The sequence below is a fragment of the Aphis gossypii genome, chromosome 1 (assembly GCF_020184175.1).
Source record: "Aphis gossypii isolate Hap1 chromosome 1, ASM2018417v2, whole genome shotgun sequence".
Lineage (NCBI taxonomy): Eukaryota > Metazoa > Arthropoda > Insecta > Hemiptera > Aphididae > Aphis > Aphis gossypii.
In genome coordinates, this window is record NC_065530.1 from 70,984,317 (window position 1) to 71,003,215 (window position 18,899).

Sequence of the window (18,899 nt, forward strand, 5' to 3'; positions counted from 1 at the left end):
TGAAAAACAGAATATGTTGAGTTGAGTCCACTCTGGCCCACAAAAAAAAGTATCTAGGTAAAAATTCAAGTTAAAGATTAGAGATAGTATGTTGTATTTATCAGAATAATATAATGGATATTTTAAATTATTTATTTAGATGCATTCAAATCAAATTTATTGTCCAGGTATTGTGATTTTATTACTTACCTATTCAATTTCCATTATATTTACATAAGAATAATTTTTCGTTTTACAATGCAAATTTAATTATACTTACAAAAACTATTGTTTTCATTAAATAGGTTAATACTTCAAAAAACCTAATCAATAAATAGCGAAATATATGAATATTATTTATAACATACGTACGGTAAGCTTGTTTGTTGTTTGTGTGCAATTTTCATTCTATTTTATATAATTATTTACTATTTATAAAAGGGTAAAAATCTTTAATACTTTAGCAAAAAATAAAATATTATAATAATTTAAGTTTAACCTGACAAAAACGTTTAAAAATGTATAACATACAAATACAATACTTATACCCAGTGAGTTTTGTATCGGGAGTTGACTGAATTGTTTTTTTTTTAAATTTCATCGGTTAATTCTCCACAATTCGAAGCTGTGAACGTTTTTTGATTTGTTTTGTTTATATAATCATAGTGTGATTTACTATTGAAAATCGCGTTATAAAACCATTTGAGGATCCACTTATTTCACGATATGGTAATCAAAACCAGCCTTCCAAGTCGCGTGACTTAATTCCAGTAGACTTCTTTCTTTGGTGTTCGCACGTCTCTGAAAATAAACTGCAAACCATCAAAGAACTCAAAGATAAAATTTGTCGTGTTATTGGTGCACTGGACGATGTTATATGTCAGCGAATGATAGTCAATTTTGTGGCCAGAACTACTGTTGTTTCCAGTGAAGTACAGGTGGACATATTATGATAGACATTATATTCCATGTATAAATCTGAGTCTGTATAAAATATAATATATTCATATATTATTTTGTTTTTAATATATATTTATATATATATTTTTTTAATAAAATAATAACTAAATTAACCTATCATTTAAAATATAAACTACCTATAAAATACCAAGTAGGTATGATTTATTTTAACTGCCTATCTTTACTTCATCAATAATAACATAAATGCAAATCCATACTATTAATTATTTCCAGGTATATTTTTATATTATTTTATTTGGTGAAAAATATGTTACATTGCATAAAAAAAAACTAATAACAAAATCAAAATCAATAATTATAAATTAACCAAAATTAAAAATTATTTAAGGTTGACTTTATATGTTTACCTATATATTATATTTATCTTAAGTGAAAATCAGTTTATAATAATATATAATTTAAGGACGAATTATAAACTCATTTTTCTATTTATATGGAAATTAGATAAATAAGTATACAGTAATTTGTATTCAGAAAAAAAACCTAGATGCTTCTCTACAATGATAATTAATTAAAATCATTGTGTACACATCACGATAGAAATAAATCGATTACATAAAAACATTATTTTCTTGATAAAAGGTATACCTATTATATTGATTTAAATGTTTATTTCGCTGATTAATCTTCATACTTCATATTACCTCAACCAAAGGACTGTTGTTTCAAGACTGCTAAGTATATGGAATAAATATGGACCAATTCTATGGGTCAGTGATATCAGTTTGACTATTTCACAGATGTTATTTTCATCATACCTATCCAGTTATTAACGTAGCTTATTTTCTCCTTCCAAATACATTGTTGTTTGTTGAATTAAAGAAACTATCAATATAAATATTACTGCAAAATACAATATATTATTAGGTATATCACAGCGTTTGGTCGGTTAAGTTAATAATAATAAAGCGATTATAACAGGTAGAAAAGATATAGGCAATCGTATGAATTACCAGTCGTAATTAAACGATTCCAAAAGTGCAATTCCATAAAACCACTGTTATGATGTTTTTAAACGTATTTCCTAATTATATATATAATGTATTGCGTACGGTGTGCACGTTTTGGACCTTTCGCTAACTCCATTACCCGTTACTCAGTTTCTCGACATCCGACGTTAACCGATTGTTAGTATAGGCCGCTTTTAGGGGTACTTTTTGATTATTTATTTTTCTCTTGCCGACATTATTACAAAGCTGTTATATTACTGCACGCACTAGACACGCCCACTTATTTTTACCATGTGCACTGATATAGGATGTAAAAGCGTTGGAAGCGGACGAAAAATTACTCTTAATTACGGTCCGAACTCAAAATAAATAAATAAATAAATTCCCGTTCGCGAGTGGACGGTAAACACGGTGGTTGTGGCCGCAGTAACAATATTAAAACGGACGGTAAAAAAGAAAAAGAGATTCGTGTTATCCTCTCGCCGTGTCTGCTTCTCCGCCACCACCGCGTATTGTCCGATTAATCTCTTACAGGACATTTGCCAAGGTTTCATTTCCTCTTTCAGTATATTAAAACGCACATCCGTAGGGTGGTTACTGTATATAGGTTTTTATTTTATTTTTTTCACTGACCGGCTACTAAATTATTATTCTTCCGTTGTAAATATTATACTATATATAGCTATGTGCGAGTTGCTGTGTATGTATGCGTAGGCGCTCGCAAGCGCGTGTATGTATGCGTGTACATCCATTGTTTTGCGTCGAACGGTTGTGGCGAAAGGGAAGGTATAAAAGAAACAATAAATCCGTGTTTTCGCGTCGGCCTCCTACGGCTCCAAACAATAATATTCGTCTGTATATGGTATATAACCTGTGATCAAATCGTACAACAGGTTGATAACCGCTCTGTGGTGCCGATATAAAAGCGCTCGTTGAGTCGACCCGAACGCGGTGATACGTAGTTAAACTGTAATAAATTGGACGGATTATTGTGCGAAACGGTGGTAGACAGCACTTTTATCGATAAACAAAAGGATCAACGTTTACCGAAAAAAAGTAGATAGAAAATAATTTAATTAAACACATATTTTTTTTTTTTGTTATTGGGTATGTTTCTTTTACGTGTTGTTATTTTACGATGATGGAATTGGTAAAGCGTGTAATCTACTGGGTACGCCGTGATCTACTATTAGTAGGTAATGTATAATAAAAAATGCCAATACCCTATCTCTTAATAATATTATGGTGTACACGAATCCCTTTTTCTTCGTATCGTTGAGTTTATAGATCATTAATTAATGATCATAGCATTTACGACTAATAAAATCGTTAAAATGTATTTCCTATCCCAATCAGTATATACCAATCAGAAATGAGTAACTCAAAGTTACTAGAGGTCCAACTTTGAAATCTAGTTTATCAAGAAAGCTTGGAAAACAAAAAAAAATGAAATCGGTTCCTAATTTATATTTACAGCTTGTTTAAAATTATTTTAATGTGAGATTTGACGATGTGCAATTTCAGACGATAATCCAAGAGTATCAAATTATATTTTTATACTTAGGTTTAGGTAGTTTAAACAATACATAATATACCTATCTATCAAAACAAAAATAAAAATGTAATTCAATTAAAAAAAAAATTATATTTAATACATTAATAGTAGATCACGGCGGACCCGGTAGAACACATGTTTTACCAATGCCCGATGATGTTGGCTCTATGGCATATCACACGGCACGGACAACTAGTCAAGCAGAAATTCATTTGAAAGTAGACATTTCTACTCACAGCACTGTAATTGCTTCCAAGTTGTACAGTGTTCCATCTAACTCTTTGACTGTAATTTTGTTCCGTTGCGTTTATTAATTATTCGCTGTTAGTAGCTGTTGGCCCTCGTACAACCACGCGTGTACTGGCAAGGTTTGCAATCCTCACCAGTATTTATAAGCGCAGTCTCGCCTATCGTGACGGTAACTCAGTGACATGATACAACATTTCACGAAAATGTCAAACGGTAAAGAGGAAATCCTATAGCCGCATCGAGACCCAAAGAGATATTAATTAGTACTGTGGAAACCTAATACCAAGTGGTGACGCCTATTGACACTTGATATTGTTAAGTGCATAACAAAATTACGATATTTAAATCATTTATCGTTATTATGGAATTCAAATATGGTCACCAAGAATATAATATCGATTGGGTGAGTTTGCACATGATGTGCCTTTGCAACCGATGCATGTCCCCAGCAAGACCTGCGATCCACATAAATGCATTGCTCCGGCCACACAGCTGGCATAAGGTTGTAGACCAACTGTATGCCTCCCAACGTCAAACGTACCCTTACAACGTTTATTCGAGATAATTAAGATGTTAGCATACTGACCAACTGTGTCTGGAAAGCTTATGCATTCTGCAGCCAATATTGACCGAAGACGAATAAGAATATTATAATAGATTATTATGGTAATATATAACTATGAAAAATTACAAAATAGCGGAGTGCAACGTGGCAAATTTTACACATAAAAATCATACACCGAGTGGCGAGTACACACGGTATTATAACGTACAGCACAATGTAATGGTATTGATTAAATATTATTAAATTTCCCACAATTTTATATTTTTAAGAAACAAACGTCAAATTATAAGCACTAAAATCTCGAACATGTACAGTCTCATAATACGAATCGATAGATGTATATTAGTACGATAACCACCTATCGGAGTTTAACTTATAAAAAAAATCTATTGATTTTATCAGTACAACGAAAATTTAGCACACAGTGAATGTCAAAACTACAATAAGACCGACTGGACCGAGTCCAGGTAAAGACATAATATCCCGAATGGCATAAGCCACGTTAATTTTCTTTGATCCACTCACCTATACATTCAGAAATTTTGCCACGTTCCATCCAAAAAAAAAAGTAGTGTGAAATTAATTTGTGACGTCACACCTGTGCCAATGGGCAATAACGGGCCCACATAAAATTCCACCATTCTGGCGGCGGATTTAATTAAATTTATATTTAGTTTTACTTGTTGTACCAGTCATTCTTCAAGCGAATATATACACATCCTTTTTTCCGTTTATGAGCGCTTTTGATATAATTATTCGTGCAATAATATTCCATGTTGATAATAACGAATATTTTTATATTAATAAATGTATGCAATAATTCAAAAACCCGTAAAGCTCATCGTAATAACATTGTGTAAATACGAGGTACCTACTCAATTTAATATAAAACGCATTGGTCTTTCATTTTTCAGACATTTATTGATATTGATTACTTCTTAGAATTTAACTCGATCAATGTGTAAAATTACTTTGGTATTTAAATTGGAAGATAAGATATAATAGCCTAATGTTCATCAGTAATTTATATATATAATAGATATTATGCATATATCTTGTACACACAGGGTGTTGATTTCCCAACCATTCTCCCATTTTTTTCTTTGTTACTGAATTTGTGTGGATTTATTTTTTTAATGTTTATGTACAGACGTGATCTACTATACATAGTGATACCGAAAGTAAATGGAAGTTACACAATATTAATTTATAAATAAAATAGAATACAACGTTTCTTTATTTAATGATTTGGTAAATATTATTGTAACATGAGTTAAACATGGTCATACTAATATGTTAAACCAAATAAGCAAAAACAATTGTATTTATACATTACATGAAGATTATGAGTTACATTCTGAATAATAAGCCACATTCGAGTTATTATTCTATGAATCGAATGAGAAAAACAACCAACTCACGGCTCGTCGGGTACATGGATACCTCATACAGCAGACACCGTATCACGGTAAATTGTCCGTTACCTACTCTCTCTAAAGTAGGAACATGCAGTATCAAGTCTATAATCATTAGACAAGGACTAGCAGTTTTAAAGAAATACGGTTATTACAGGCGAGAGGGGGCGTTTCCCCCCTAAATATATTAAAAATATTAGAAAGACATTGTTTTTTATATAAAATGCCCCCCCCCCCAAAAAAAAAAGTTTACTTTGCCTTACCTAAAAATTTGATCTGGCTAAAACATTATTTTAACAAATATTTTTTTTTTTAATTTATGATGCATCTGAAATCATAACGATTAGTTTTTATTTAATTGTTTGTATACTGAGGATATTACCTTTTCAATAACAATAACAATAGCGATAATTATATTGGTAATAATAATAATACAACCTATACAATAGGTTTAAATGATATATTGGATTTATGATTTATAAATTAAAATGAATTATAAACAGATTCTACAACAATGTTTCATGTATAACATTAGTAAGCATGCATATTAGTATTAAACATAACAAATTGGTTTGTATCATTGATATTATATTAAAGTTTTTTAATTACCCAATTTATTTATTCATGTTTTTATAAAAAATGTCCATAATAAATTTATTATTATTTAATACATAGTTTATTGGTATTATTTTTTTTTCTTTTAAATTTAAAACTAATTACTCGAACTGTTTAATCCACTTTTAAGTATTTGAATGGAGTGAAAAGAAAAATATTTTCTTATTTATATTATTGGCTGTATTGTTCTGTAAGTATTATTTTTTTGGAAAAGAAGTTTTCCAATAGTATAGTAATTTATGATAATTTAATTTTTTTAAATCGTTTATAAATGTGACATATTGTTAAGCGTTCCAATTTTCTCGGAATCTTTTTCACGAGTAAAGAACTCATCAAAAATTTCAAAGAGTGTAAACTAGCACTTTTTAATCAAATTCTTCTCAGAACCTTAAACAATACATATTTTATTAAAAGGTTTCAAATTTAAGATAACAACTGCTCATATTAAAGTAATACAATAGTGGGTAAATGTAATGAATATTTTTATTCTAGGATCAATAATAATGATGAACATTATTTTTCAGTTATTTGAATGAAAACAATATAAATATAACAAATCATAACAAATGTTAAATCGGGAACAATAGGTTAAGTTTTGAATATACTATTTAAATACATTAATCTTCCGATAACATATTATTATAATTATAAGTTCATCCTAGCTAAAAAAAAAAAAAAAAGTACAATTCATATTTACTTTAAATTAACTTAGTATTTAGTGATTTATTAGTTTACTTATGTTTAATAAGTAAACGTATCTTAACAATAATATAATATTAAACTTATTATTTGAAAATTATTTACTGATAAATCATAAATTAAGCTTTAATATTTAAGTGAGTTTCAGTGACTGCACTGTTTCATGAATAACCATAAAATAATTTAAATACAAACTGTATAAATGACCTGATTAATATATTATTTATTATAAGCTAATATGTTGGATTAGGTGCTATTTAAATATATATCGAAGCAAACTAGTCTATTTTATAGAATAAAGCTGTTTATTTTCTTAAAATCACTTAGTAAGTCCACTTATAGGCACTATACAACTAACTTTATAAAAACTATAATTAGATTTAAAACAAATTGACAAATTAAAGGACTATCAAACAGCTCAGAAGTTAAATTTATAATCATAAATTACATTAGGTTTCATCATTAAGTTAACTATAAAATTATTTAGTGATATTATTAAGATTTTTAATATTTCCTATTTTTAAATATTTAAAAGATTATCATTAAAAAAACTAATACAATTATAAAAATAAAACTTCGTCAAGTTATTTATATATAAATAAAAAAATATCCGTACAAAATTTCAATCATTTCACAAAATTTTTTTAATTAAAAAACTATTCTTAATTAGTATGTACTATTAACATTGAAAATTGATCAGTGAAACAACAACTAAATACTATTATAGTTGTATTAGTAGTTAAAATTATTTTTTATTCAAAATCTATGTATTAATGATATTAATCTACAGTGAAATACAATAAGTAAAAATTAAATTAATTAAATACTAATCAGAGTTCAAATTTATAGATCATTATAGTTTGTTTTTTTTTTAAATCGTTTATTCATTATTTTTTATTATTTTTAGTTAGGATAAGATGTGTCTGAACCATTTCCTTTTTAGATTATGTGTTATATCAGGTAGCTCAATAGAGGATAGATTTTAAATTTAGGGATTTAAATGATGCAGTTTTTTATGAAAACATTTATATAAATTAGAGGCTTTGTCAGAGAGTGGAAGTTATACTTAGATCATTATGGAAAGTTCGGTTACTTACATACTAGAGGACATAGGTTATTGTTCTGGGGAATATTGATTGAAATGCTTGTAGATTTTTTAAATTTTAGTTTTTGAATGCTTCCCAAAAGTGTATTTCATAAGAAGCTACAGGAAGTAGGAGTAGCTTATATATTAATTTTTTTTTCTGGATTGGTAGGTTTGATTTTAATAGGGCACGTAGTTGATGTAATCTATGATTTAATGATTTTCGTTTGGTTTTAATGCGGGTTGTCCACGTAATTGTTAAAATATAAGTATTTATTTTGACAATATAAGTAACTATAAACGACCTTGTTTTGTTATGAAATAAATCGATTTCATATTATCAAAATATGACAGTTAATTAAATTGGTTTCACACATAATACATGTTATAACTTAAAATATAGGGCATTGACAGTATTTAAATTTTAAAACTTCAGATAAGACTGACTTTATTCTGACTTTATATAGAACTCGAGTAGCTTAAATAAATTTCATCAAAAATAAAAAACTAGCTCTTAAATTTTATAAAACAAAAAAGTATGCGAGAAGTCTTTACAATTGAATCAAATATTTTTCCAGGTAAAATACAATACTTATGAACTTAGCTTTATTATATAATTCATTCGTTTCTTTTAATATTTTTATTATTCAATTATAAATGATACCAACTTCATTAAGGGGTACTTACACTTTTCAGTAAGAAATAATCATTAAAATCTATGATTAATTATAAACATATCATACTCATTTTTCCATCATATTATAATACCATAGCAGCTAATTCTAGGTAAATGAAGTCCGTAAAATCGATTTAATTATAAATTGTATTGTAATTGGTAGTAGCGGAGTCAATACTCATTTGTTATAAAATTAATATGATGTATAATGAGGTAAAATTGTTAAACCTTTTTGGATTAAATAAGAAATTATGAGATAATTTATGCAAGTGTATTGAACAAAGCTAGTTATCAACCTTAAAACGGTTTTTTGTATTAGTAACTACGAAATATATATTATTATGTATTATTTTAACGTATTATAATATATCACCGTAAATTTAAAATATGCATTTCTACAAACTGTATTAAATTTAAAGTTTTTATTATTTAGTATACTTGCATTATTTGTTTATATTTTAGTCTTAATATAAAATTAAATGATATATATTGAGTATTCCTGTGGAATTTTAAATAAATAAACATTGAAAGTCTTTGAAATATTATTAAAATGTGTATAATTTATTTTATTATTTACATGACGAATAATCTATAAATCTATTATCAATCAAACTGCTGCTTGCAGCGACTTTAAGTGAATTAAGATTACCTAAGTATTTTGTAAAAAATTAAATGATCAATAATTAAAATAAAATACTAAGCATAATGCATAAAAATATGGTTTATAATAAAATGCAACAATTAAATTGTTTAAATAAGATATGGATTTAAAATATTATGTGTAAGCAATAAGATCTAACTTTCTGCAATAAAATTAAATAATGTTACTGTTTATTAATACACAATGTGTTACACAAGTTTTTGATGTATTTATATTTGATTTTGTGATTAATGTGCATACAGTATAACCTCTCTATAACGGAATATGTCAATAGTCCCGATTCAAATAATACAGTACAGAGTTTCAAATACTGGAAGGGCTGTATTTTATGACTGATATATTATAATAACCATACATTTAAGTGTACCTGATGTCTATACTCTATATAATATTAATATTTTAAATTTTAATAACTAATAAATTAGTAAATTACATAAAATGCATACCTATAGAAAAATAATGTTCAAGCTCAAACATAATGTTTTTTTTATTTATTAAAATTCTCCAATAAATTCAAATTTAAAACAGTGGATAAGACAATATCTTCATTCCCATAAAATATCAATAGAAAAACCCTTAGCCCTCCTTTCCATCCAAATTATATCTATAAGGATTTTTTAACCTATTATAATAGAAGTGATGTTTTATTATTTCAGACCTACAATTTAAACGCTCAAATTGGTGAATCGTCAGCATGTGCTACTGCATTATTGTGTGGTGTTAAAGCCAATTTCGAAACAGTTGGCTTGGACGGCAATGGAAAGTTCGAAAATTGTTATTCCAGTTTTGCGTCTAGAGTTGACTCATTAGCTTACTGGGCTCAACAGCAAGGTAAATGTTTTAAAAAAATGCTTATCCGATAAATACTAATGTATTTTTAAATTTATCAATTTATAAAAACATATATTTAGCGTAAATATTGATGAGCTGAAAATACAATTATGTATTAAACTTTTACGAGTTTCAGAAGAATTACATAAGTTTTATAAGTAGTCTTCTTAAATATTTTAATTTATTATATTATAATGTATTGTATGACATATAAAAATAACAACATAATAATGATGCGCTATTACAAGTATTTACTTTTAATCCTAGTTCAAGAACTCTCAAATTACATAAACTATATTGTTAGGTGGATTTTACCATAATATAACTTTCTTCGTGATATAGATCACCATGTCTTGTTGTCCAACAAAGTTTATTCAGTATATTAAAACTGAATTAATTAAAATTACTTCAATAACCCTCTAAGTAGTTTTCACAGTAGTCAACTGAAGATAGTTAATTAATTCACCACGTGCAATTCATATTGTATCAATAATTTATTTGTTACAATAAAAATGTCTGAAACAAATTGGTAAATTCTTCGAATGAGATATTTAATAATCTAAACATTATTATTGCTAACAATACTATGATAGCAATAATAAATGTAGATACAGAACAATAAGATGAAATAAAAATATTTACACAAAATACAGTAGTAAAATATTAACTAAGAACATCGGTTGCATCAAGTTTAATACACAAACACGATGAACACAGTACCCCATAATGATATTCTAATTACATCTAAAACTCTAGAATAAGACACATCCGTTACTTAAAAATAAGTAATAATCAATACGATGTAAGGTATTATGCTATTAAATAGTATTTTATTCATTGGTTTTTTGGAGCTTAGAACTTTTTTTATTATATAGAGGATATTATAACAGTTCTCTCAGTGGGGCCCAGTATTCATATGTATGTATATATGTATGAAATTAAATTAAATTAATTAAATAAATAACAACCCCGACATTGTCTACAACATGATGAATTTGTGAGGTATTAAACTTTAAAAGTTTAGATGTTATTAAATATCTACATTTTTACTCAAAAATATAATAATAATAATAAAATACTGATTTTTTAAAAATATTTTATTAGTTTATATGAAGTTAGATTCTAACAAATTTATGCCGCATTTACATGTAAGAACATCGGTCTAACAGATCTATAACTGTATTGTTTTAACTGTCTACTTGCATCAAAAAGGTTTTTAGAATATATTCTGTTATTGCACAACAATTTGAATATGTGCTTATATAATATTAACAAACTAAGATTTATTGTTATTTAGATAATGTTTTATCGTTTTATTACAACAATATGTGACACGAGTGTTTTTTTCAATTCAAGCGTATAATGTTAGTTAATATTCAAAACACAATAATTGGATATGTAATAATAATATGAATATGAAGCTTAATTTCCAATTCGAATTATATTTATTCGGTAATAAGCGAAAATGAAAAAAATATTTTTGTTGATTCATCAAGTTGCACATTTACATTTAAATACTACATTCATCTGTCAATACTAAAATATAACATTCATAAATAAATTGTGCCACTGTTTTGTGTATATATTATTTATCACAATAATTATTTTTAAAAAATAAAACACAAAATGATAAATTATTCAATATATCATAAATACATATTTTATTTTTTCAATTATAATTTAGTTATTAGGAGAGTAAACATATTATTTTCATATAGGCAATTTATATAAATAATAATTTATTTACAAAACTGATGCATTGCGATTTAAATAAGTGCAATGTATAAAAACAAGTACTATACAATTTAAATACTATATTATACGTTTAAACATTAACTTTTTGGTTTTAAATAATTGGTTTGTGTTTTTAATAATATTCTTTTTACACTATATATTAATATCTACTTTTGTCTATTGATATGTGACTTTTTAACTCACTTTGATTTAATATAAATATTTATTACCCTAATTGAAACTAATATATTTTAAAATTTTAAACAGTTAAATACTTACATATTACCAACTACCAGTAATGGAAAATAAAATTTTTAAACTGTGTGAAATTGATAGAAACGAGTTCAACTTTTTAAAAAATAAATTCTATGATCTTTAACGTTTTTGGTTCGTTCATTGACAAATTAATTTTGATAAACCATGTTATATTTATAACGTCTAAACGTCTAATAAATTTAATTTATATAATAATAAGACATTGGATGAGAAACTCGAGAAACTTTTAATTTCTAGCAAAGACTTTTTATTACCAAAAAAAAAACCACGCGAACAAATAAAATTGTTTTATCAACAATTGTTAGTTGTGTAATCGATAATTCGTTCATCCTTTCTAGTATCTATCGAGTTGATCGAGTTAGTTAACAGCATAAAATATATTATTCTTTATCATGGCTATAGACTCTTATATTTAACATAAAAATATATTAACATGTTTTAATTTTATATTTACTAGCATAAAAGTATTATTTTGTTTTGTTTTAATTTTAAAATAAAATGTTTTTCACTGATAATGTTATTTTCATCTAACTAAACATTAACAATATATTTTATTGTACTAATATGAATAAATAGTATTAAACAGTCTTTTAACTTTTTACACGTATTCTATGATTGTGCTATAATGACGTAAATTGCAATTTTGTAGTGTATTAATAATCAGGGTCAATCAAAGATAATAATGATAAATTTAAATTTAAAAATACATACCAACTATTTCATGAATAATTAAATATGACGTGTATTGTATATTATTAATATTACATTATATGCGCTTATAGAAATTTGATTATTATATTAATATTTTGACACAGAATAGAAACTGATAAAAAAAAATACATCATTCTTACGTCCGCCCAAAAATTTGTCCTATTGAAAAGGCTTACCAGTTTCAAAAATCGTTAAAAAATATGATAAAATAACCAAAAATATATCTTTTGTCGTTGAATGATGATTACCAATAAATAAACATTAGGGATGGTTTGTTCGAGAGTGAGTTGATTTTAAGGCTGAAATCGTGAATTTTTTGATTTGTTTAAAAAATAAAACATATTATCACAAAGTAAATTCAGTGGCATGCACTTTCCAAATGGTGGACTAAAATTTGTTGAGTTTTGAGTTTCCATCCTAGTATAATTTATTCTATGGTTATAATATTATAATATTAAGGGGAATGAATGTAGGCGCCCAACCACTATAAAAAATAAAACTACTATTTAATGTTCAAACCGTCCTCATCACACCGTATCGGCAATAATACGAATAAATAATATTAATATTATCAATCACAATGACAACAGACAATAACATAAAAATAATAATACAACATAAATCGTGTACAAAACTATATCGCGTTACCGTGACTGTCGACCGTTCACCGCTCACAATGTATGACCATTGGAAATTTATGAATAACTTGATAATCATTATGAAGTGCTCGTGCACAACAATTCGCACCCGTGTGCTACAAAGTACAAAGTGATAAAAAAAAAATTATAATAATAATAAAACGGCGATCGGCGCACTAATATAGCCATTTTCCCTACGGCGCTTGCCGATATCAATAACTACGAGTCTACGATCGTTCGTATTATAAGCACCGTCCGCACCTGCACGCTTTTAATATCAAAATAAAATACAATAAACATGTCCGAACAGTACGCTCGCGCGTGTGTTTATGAAAACCACTGCACCCGTGTAATAGGACAAATTATTTTACAACATCCGAGACACAACTATACAAATCAGCCGTAGATGCAATTCAAAATTTGCGAAATTTTTGTTATCCGTAACAAAAAAAAAATCGAGATGTCTGCGCCAACAAATTTCAAGAAACGGACGACAGATCACGCACGTACGACGCCTCGACGATTAATTGACTCTTGTAATGCATCTGTAAGCGCGACCTGGTCCGTTGTTATGAGTGGAAGGAAAGGGGTCCGGAAGTCCGGTCTGGAATATTATTGAACTTTATCGCTAAACGTACCAAAATAAGTAGACGCAACCGGTACCGAACAACCTACATATAGTACTTAAAATTATAATTTTTTATGGGGAATCAAGATTATGGTGATTTATTAGAGCATTTATGTATTTGGTAACTAGTAGACGTTATTGATCTTAAAAACAAATTTAACAAATCATACGTAATATTATTCATTTTTTTTCCAATTTCAATACAATTACACAAGAATATTATGTAGGGATAGAGTAAATATAAAAAACAAAATTATCCATTTAATATTCATTTAATATTCAAATAATTTACCACAGTCATTATGTTTAATTAATAATAATATCATATTGTAAACTGTGATTTATACAATATATAGAACTATAGAAGTAGATGCAAAGCATTCAAATCTCAATCAAAAATCAATTATTATTGTGATTTTTTATGGTTTGAGGTTATTTTTAACAATAAATCAATTACCCATTGTGTTAACCTAACCCATTACCCATGTCATTATATTGAAAAGTATTGTTTACACATTATAAGTACCATTTTATAAATGTTATTTTATGTAAATTCAAATATATCTTTAGTTATGGCAGTTAAACAATTTATTATATTATTGGAAAAATCAGTCCACCAATGGTTTGGATAAAGCAAGAAATATTTCTCACGCTACAACGAACTCAAAATAACCATAATAAAACTGGCTTTCAGGTCCAAGTGATTATAAGAAATTATACAATGGAAAGAAAAATATAACAAATAAATCGATTAAAATATATGTGATATTATAGAAGTTATAATAAGGACTTAGTTACGTATTATGTTAAGTACGTACTCAAAATATCTCCAAATCAGATATTATTATTAGAACCTAGATATTATTACCTATTGTAAATATATTAATTTTACTAAACAGTTATGCAAAGAGTATTTCATATTATATTTTATTATCGACTAAACGAAAAAAGACTTAGGTCTGACCCACAGTAGTGGAACTACTGTGTTATGGGCATTTATTTTTTCACGAAGAAGATATCTATTCAAACATTTCAAACTTAGGTACTTTAAGAGAGTCTATGTATATTGTATATTTCTAGAAATGTGAAAGTGAATTAACTTTTAAGTTAATGGACTCTAGTAACCATGTGGTTTTTATGTAATCTTAGCTAAGTTATTTTCGTTACGACGAAAACATTTGGCATTTAAATACTTGAATAGAAAATGTTAGTTAAAACGTTTTCAGTAAGAATTTGAGCTATTGTATAAACGATTTAAAGTTTAGCAGTTTTACTATGTTTAAGTTATTTTATTAATGCAGGTTGTATTCTATACTCATATCTATTAGTAGTCTATATACTGATTTATATACAACAATTTTAATTTACGGAGGTAGAATAATAATAGCAGTCTAATTATAAGCTATAACTACAACTATAGTAGTTTCTATAGTTAGGTATATATTTTGGTGTGGTGATTACAAAAGACTTGAATACAAGTACAAAATACGTGTTGGTTTGAAGTTATATGTAGACTTCGTAGAATTCCATTTTAATGATATTACATTTATTTTATAATTACTTGTTCTTGAATGATGTTTACAATTAGGTATACAGTTAAGTTTTCATTTATTTCCAACGACTCTAACAATCATACATTCGTATGACATATTTCGTTTCACGTCCATCCGTGTGTATTTTTTTCCAGCTACTTTAAAAAAAAAACAGCTAATAAATTTGTAATTGTAATATGTATTCTATGCACATTGTTTATTCTAAATTTTATGTTTATTTATCTAAAATCCTTATCGATGAAAAAAAAATAAAAATTCGTTAACAACTGTTTAGCAAAGTTAATAAATTACAATTTTCTCAATTTTTTTAAAATAATAAATTGTAATATAATTTCTCAATATTGGAATACAATTTAAATTTAAAATATTTAAATAACTTAAAAATTAACATTGTAAGTATATCGCCTTTGTAATAACGGAGGCGATTGACGAAGATGTTGAAAAAAATCGGTGTATTTATGAAATTAATGAGTTCTCAAATTATATTGTTGTTATTAATATCTTTTGGATAAAATATTTTAAAATATATGAGACGAATTATGGTTCTTTTTTTATTAATGTTGTTGTTTTTATTACTGTAACTAGATATTATAATATGTTAAGTTCGGGTACAAATCGTATCAAGAGGTTCAATATCAGTTCACACACTACACTCTCCCCTTCCAAGCAAAAAGACAATAATAAAGTATAAGCGATTAAACACCCTGATGGTCGTTTTGATAAAACAAATTAAAAAAATATATCAGTTCCGATGCGGTGTTTGTTAACGACTATTTGCGTTATCTTAATTGCTGCAATGTGTGATTGTTTTGTGTTTATGTATTCTATATAAATATATCATTTTTGTGTGTATAAATAATTAATTACGTTAAAATATACACTCGACGTACTATGTATAGCTAAAAGCCTTGCTGGGTTGCACCATTGATATTCGATCGATGGAGTACTATAGATTGTTTCTTCGAAACATATATATTATCAATGGTAATATTAAATATGAACATTTCTTCTAGAGGCCCACTTATACGTAACAAACTTCGTAGTTATTAACAAACACGTAAGGCACGTGAAGTTGCACTTTTAAGCAATGAGAACTGATTGTAATTAGTATATAATATATATATATGCATATTGCATATATTAATATTCCAAACCTCAGGTTATACTAATTTGGATTACATCAAGCATTATAATATATTACTAACAAACAACAGTTCGTGGATATTTTTGATTATAAATATGTTTTAAACGCTGCATCAAATCATTGAATGATTTTAAATAATGAATTTATAATATTGAATTTATTATATTATACTACATTTCAATTCTCCAAAGTTTAACCGAATTAATATTTCTTAACATCATACAAATCAATCAAAAAGAAAAATCCATCATAATATAGTGTTAAAGTGAAAACATTAATCATGCAATTGGAACGTTTTATAATGATAATATATCTAATGTAAAATATTTGTTTACATTGAAACTATTGTATAATAATATGTAATAAAAATTTAAATATATATAATATTTATTACAGTTTATCTATTTAAAAATAATATTCCTCCACATTTTCAAATTGTATATTTGTTGTAATCGTTAATTTCAATAAGTTTTTATATCACTAATTGGATATTATTATTTTTTTTTTTTTAGCCCAACAGCAGTTACTAAACATTTTATAAAAATTAAATTAATTTTGAATTATTTTTATTTGTTATTTACAACTGTAATTAAAGACGAATTTGTTTTTTATTTCAAGTAAAATATGGGCAGAATAATTGTCTTTCTTAGTTTGTTTTTAATTAAGCTACAATATGTTGCTAGGTTAGGTTATATTAATTTCAAAAATTGTATTAATATTTTGTTTTTATTTGAGTTTAAACAAATTATTTGATAAATAAATCACGATTGTATCTTTATCATAACCTAATTTTAATTGCAATATTATACTTAAATTAAATAAATCAGTATACGTTTTATGATCTTTTAAGGAATATAACAATCTATTCGATACGAACTTCTATACAAATTATCTAAATTCCTCTAGTTTTGTCACTATAATTATTGAATGAGTAAAAAATTAAATACAATTAACAATTATTGTTTATTTATTTAATCAATAATCAAAACAATGTACCTATTTTCTTTGGTATTATCGCGTTTATTAAATCATTTTACACCAGATCATATTATTTATTGACTATTTAATAAAATAAAAAGTAAAAATAAACGTACCATGATATTTAAGGTTTTTATGCTATATTATATTCTTCTTGACTATGGTTTCTATTTAACGTCCTTTAACCTTTATTTGACGCAGTATTATTTTTCAATCTAAATTATTTCAGTAAAACGATTCAACAAAAACAACGAATAGGTTTGACCTAACATAACACTCTACTCTCCCTACCGATCACCGCTGAACTTTAGACAGATATAATGTATTGTTTCTTTTATGAAGGAAACATTGAAAAATAATATCCAGCTTGTATGCTTTACAATTTACGAAAATGTCGATATATTCTTAACCATTTTATAATCAAACCACAAACGAAATATTAATGCAGTAAAATTCAAAACATAAAAATAATATTACTTTATATTTAAATTTACCATAATATGATAACGTTAACTATACTCGTATATCAATATAATTATTATTTATTTAAATAACTCTAATGATCTAGGATGGTGTAGAAAGAACTTATATTTAATTTTACAATTGAACAAAAATGGTTTAAAAATAAAATCGATGATTGAATATTAAAATAGCTATGGATACATATGTTTAATTAAAAATGTAATTAAATTCAATGTACTTTTGAACTATTTACAATTGTCATACAAATTATAATTATACAACACATACTTTTAAATGTGGTAAAAATAAGCAAAATAGTTTTTCCAACTAAAAAATAGAAAGTCGCAAGTATAATTTTAATTCGTAACCTTATACTCTATAAAATAATTAAACAAATCTAAACTATTAGGACTTAAAAAAAAATGTCCACATTATAATACTTGTTTGATATCCTAATTGCTATATTTTTAATTTAATATGAAAAGTACTATTTCAAAGTAAGTCACCTATTAAAA

The 18,899-nt window shown here is 26.1% G+C and overlaps 1 protein-coding gene across 2 annotated transcripts in view; it reads left to right on the forward strand.

Annotated features, from left to right (window-relative positions):
• Positions 1–18,899, forward strand: part of LOC114132717 (alkaline phosphatase-like) — a 200,339-nt gene that overhangs the window by 108,936 nt on the left and 72,504 nt on the right. For both annotated transcript variants that reach the window (XM_050210838.1, XM_027998257.2), the window contains exon 5: positions 10,086–10,260. In XM_050210838.1, the coding sequence (XP_050066795.1) occupies positions 10,086–10,260 (175 nt within the window). The remainder of the gene's footprint in view (positions 1–10,085; positions 10,261–18,899) is intronic.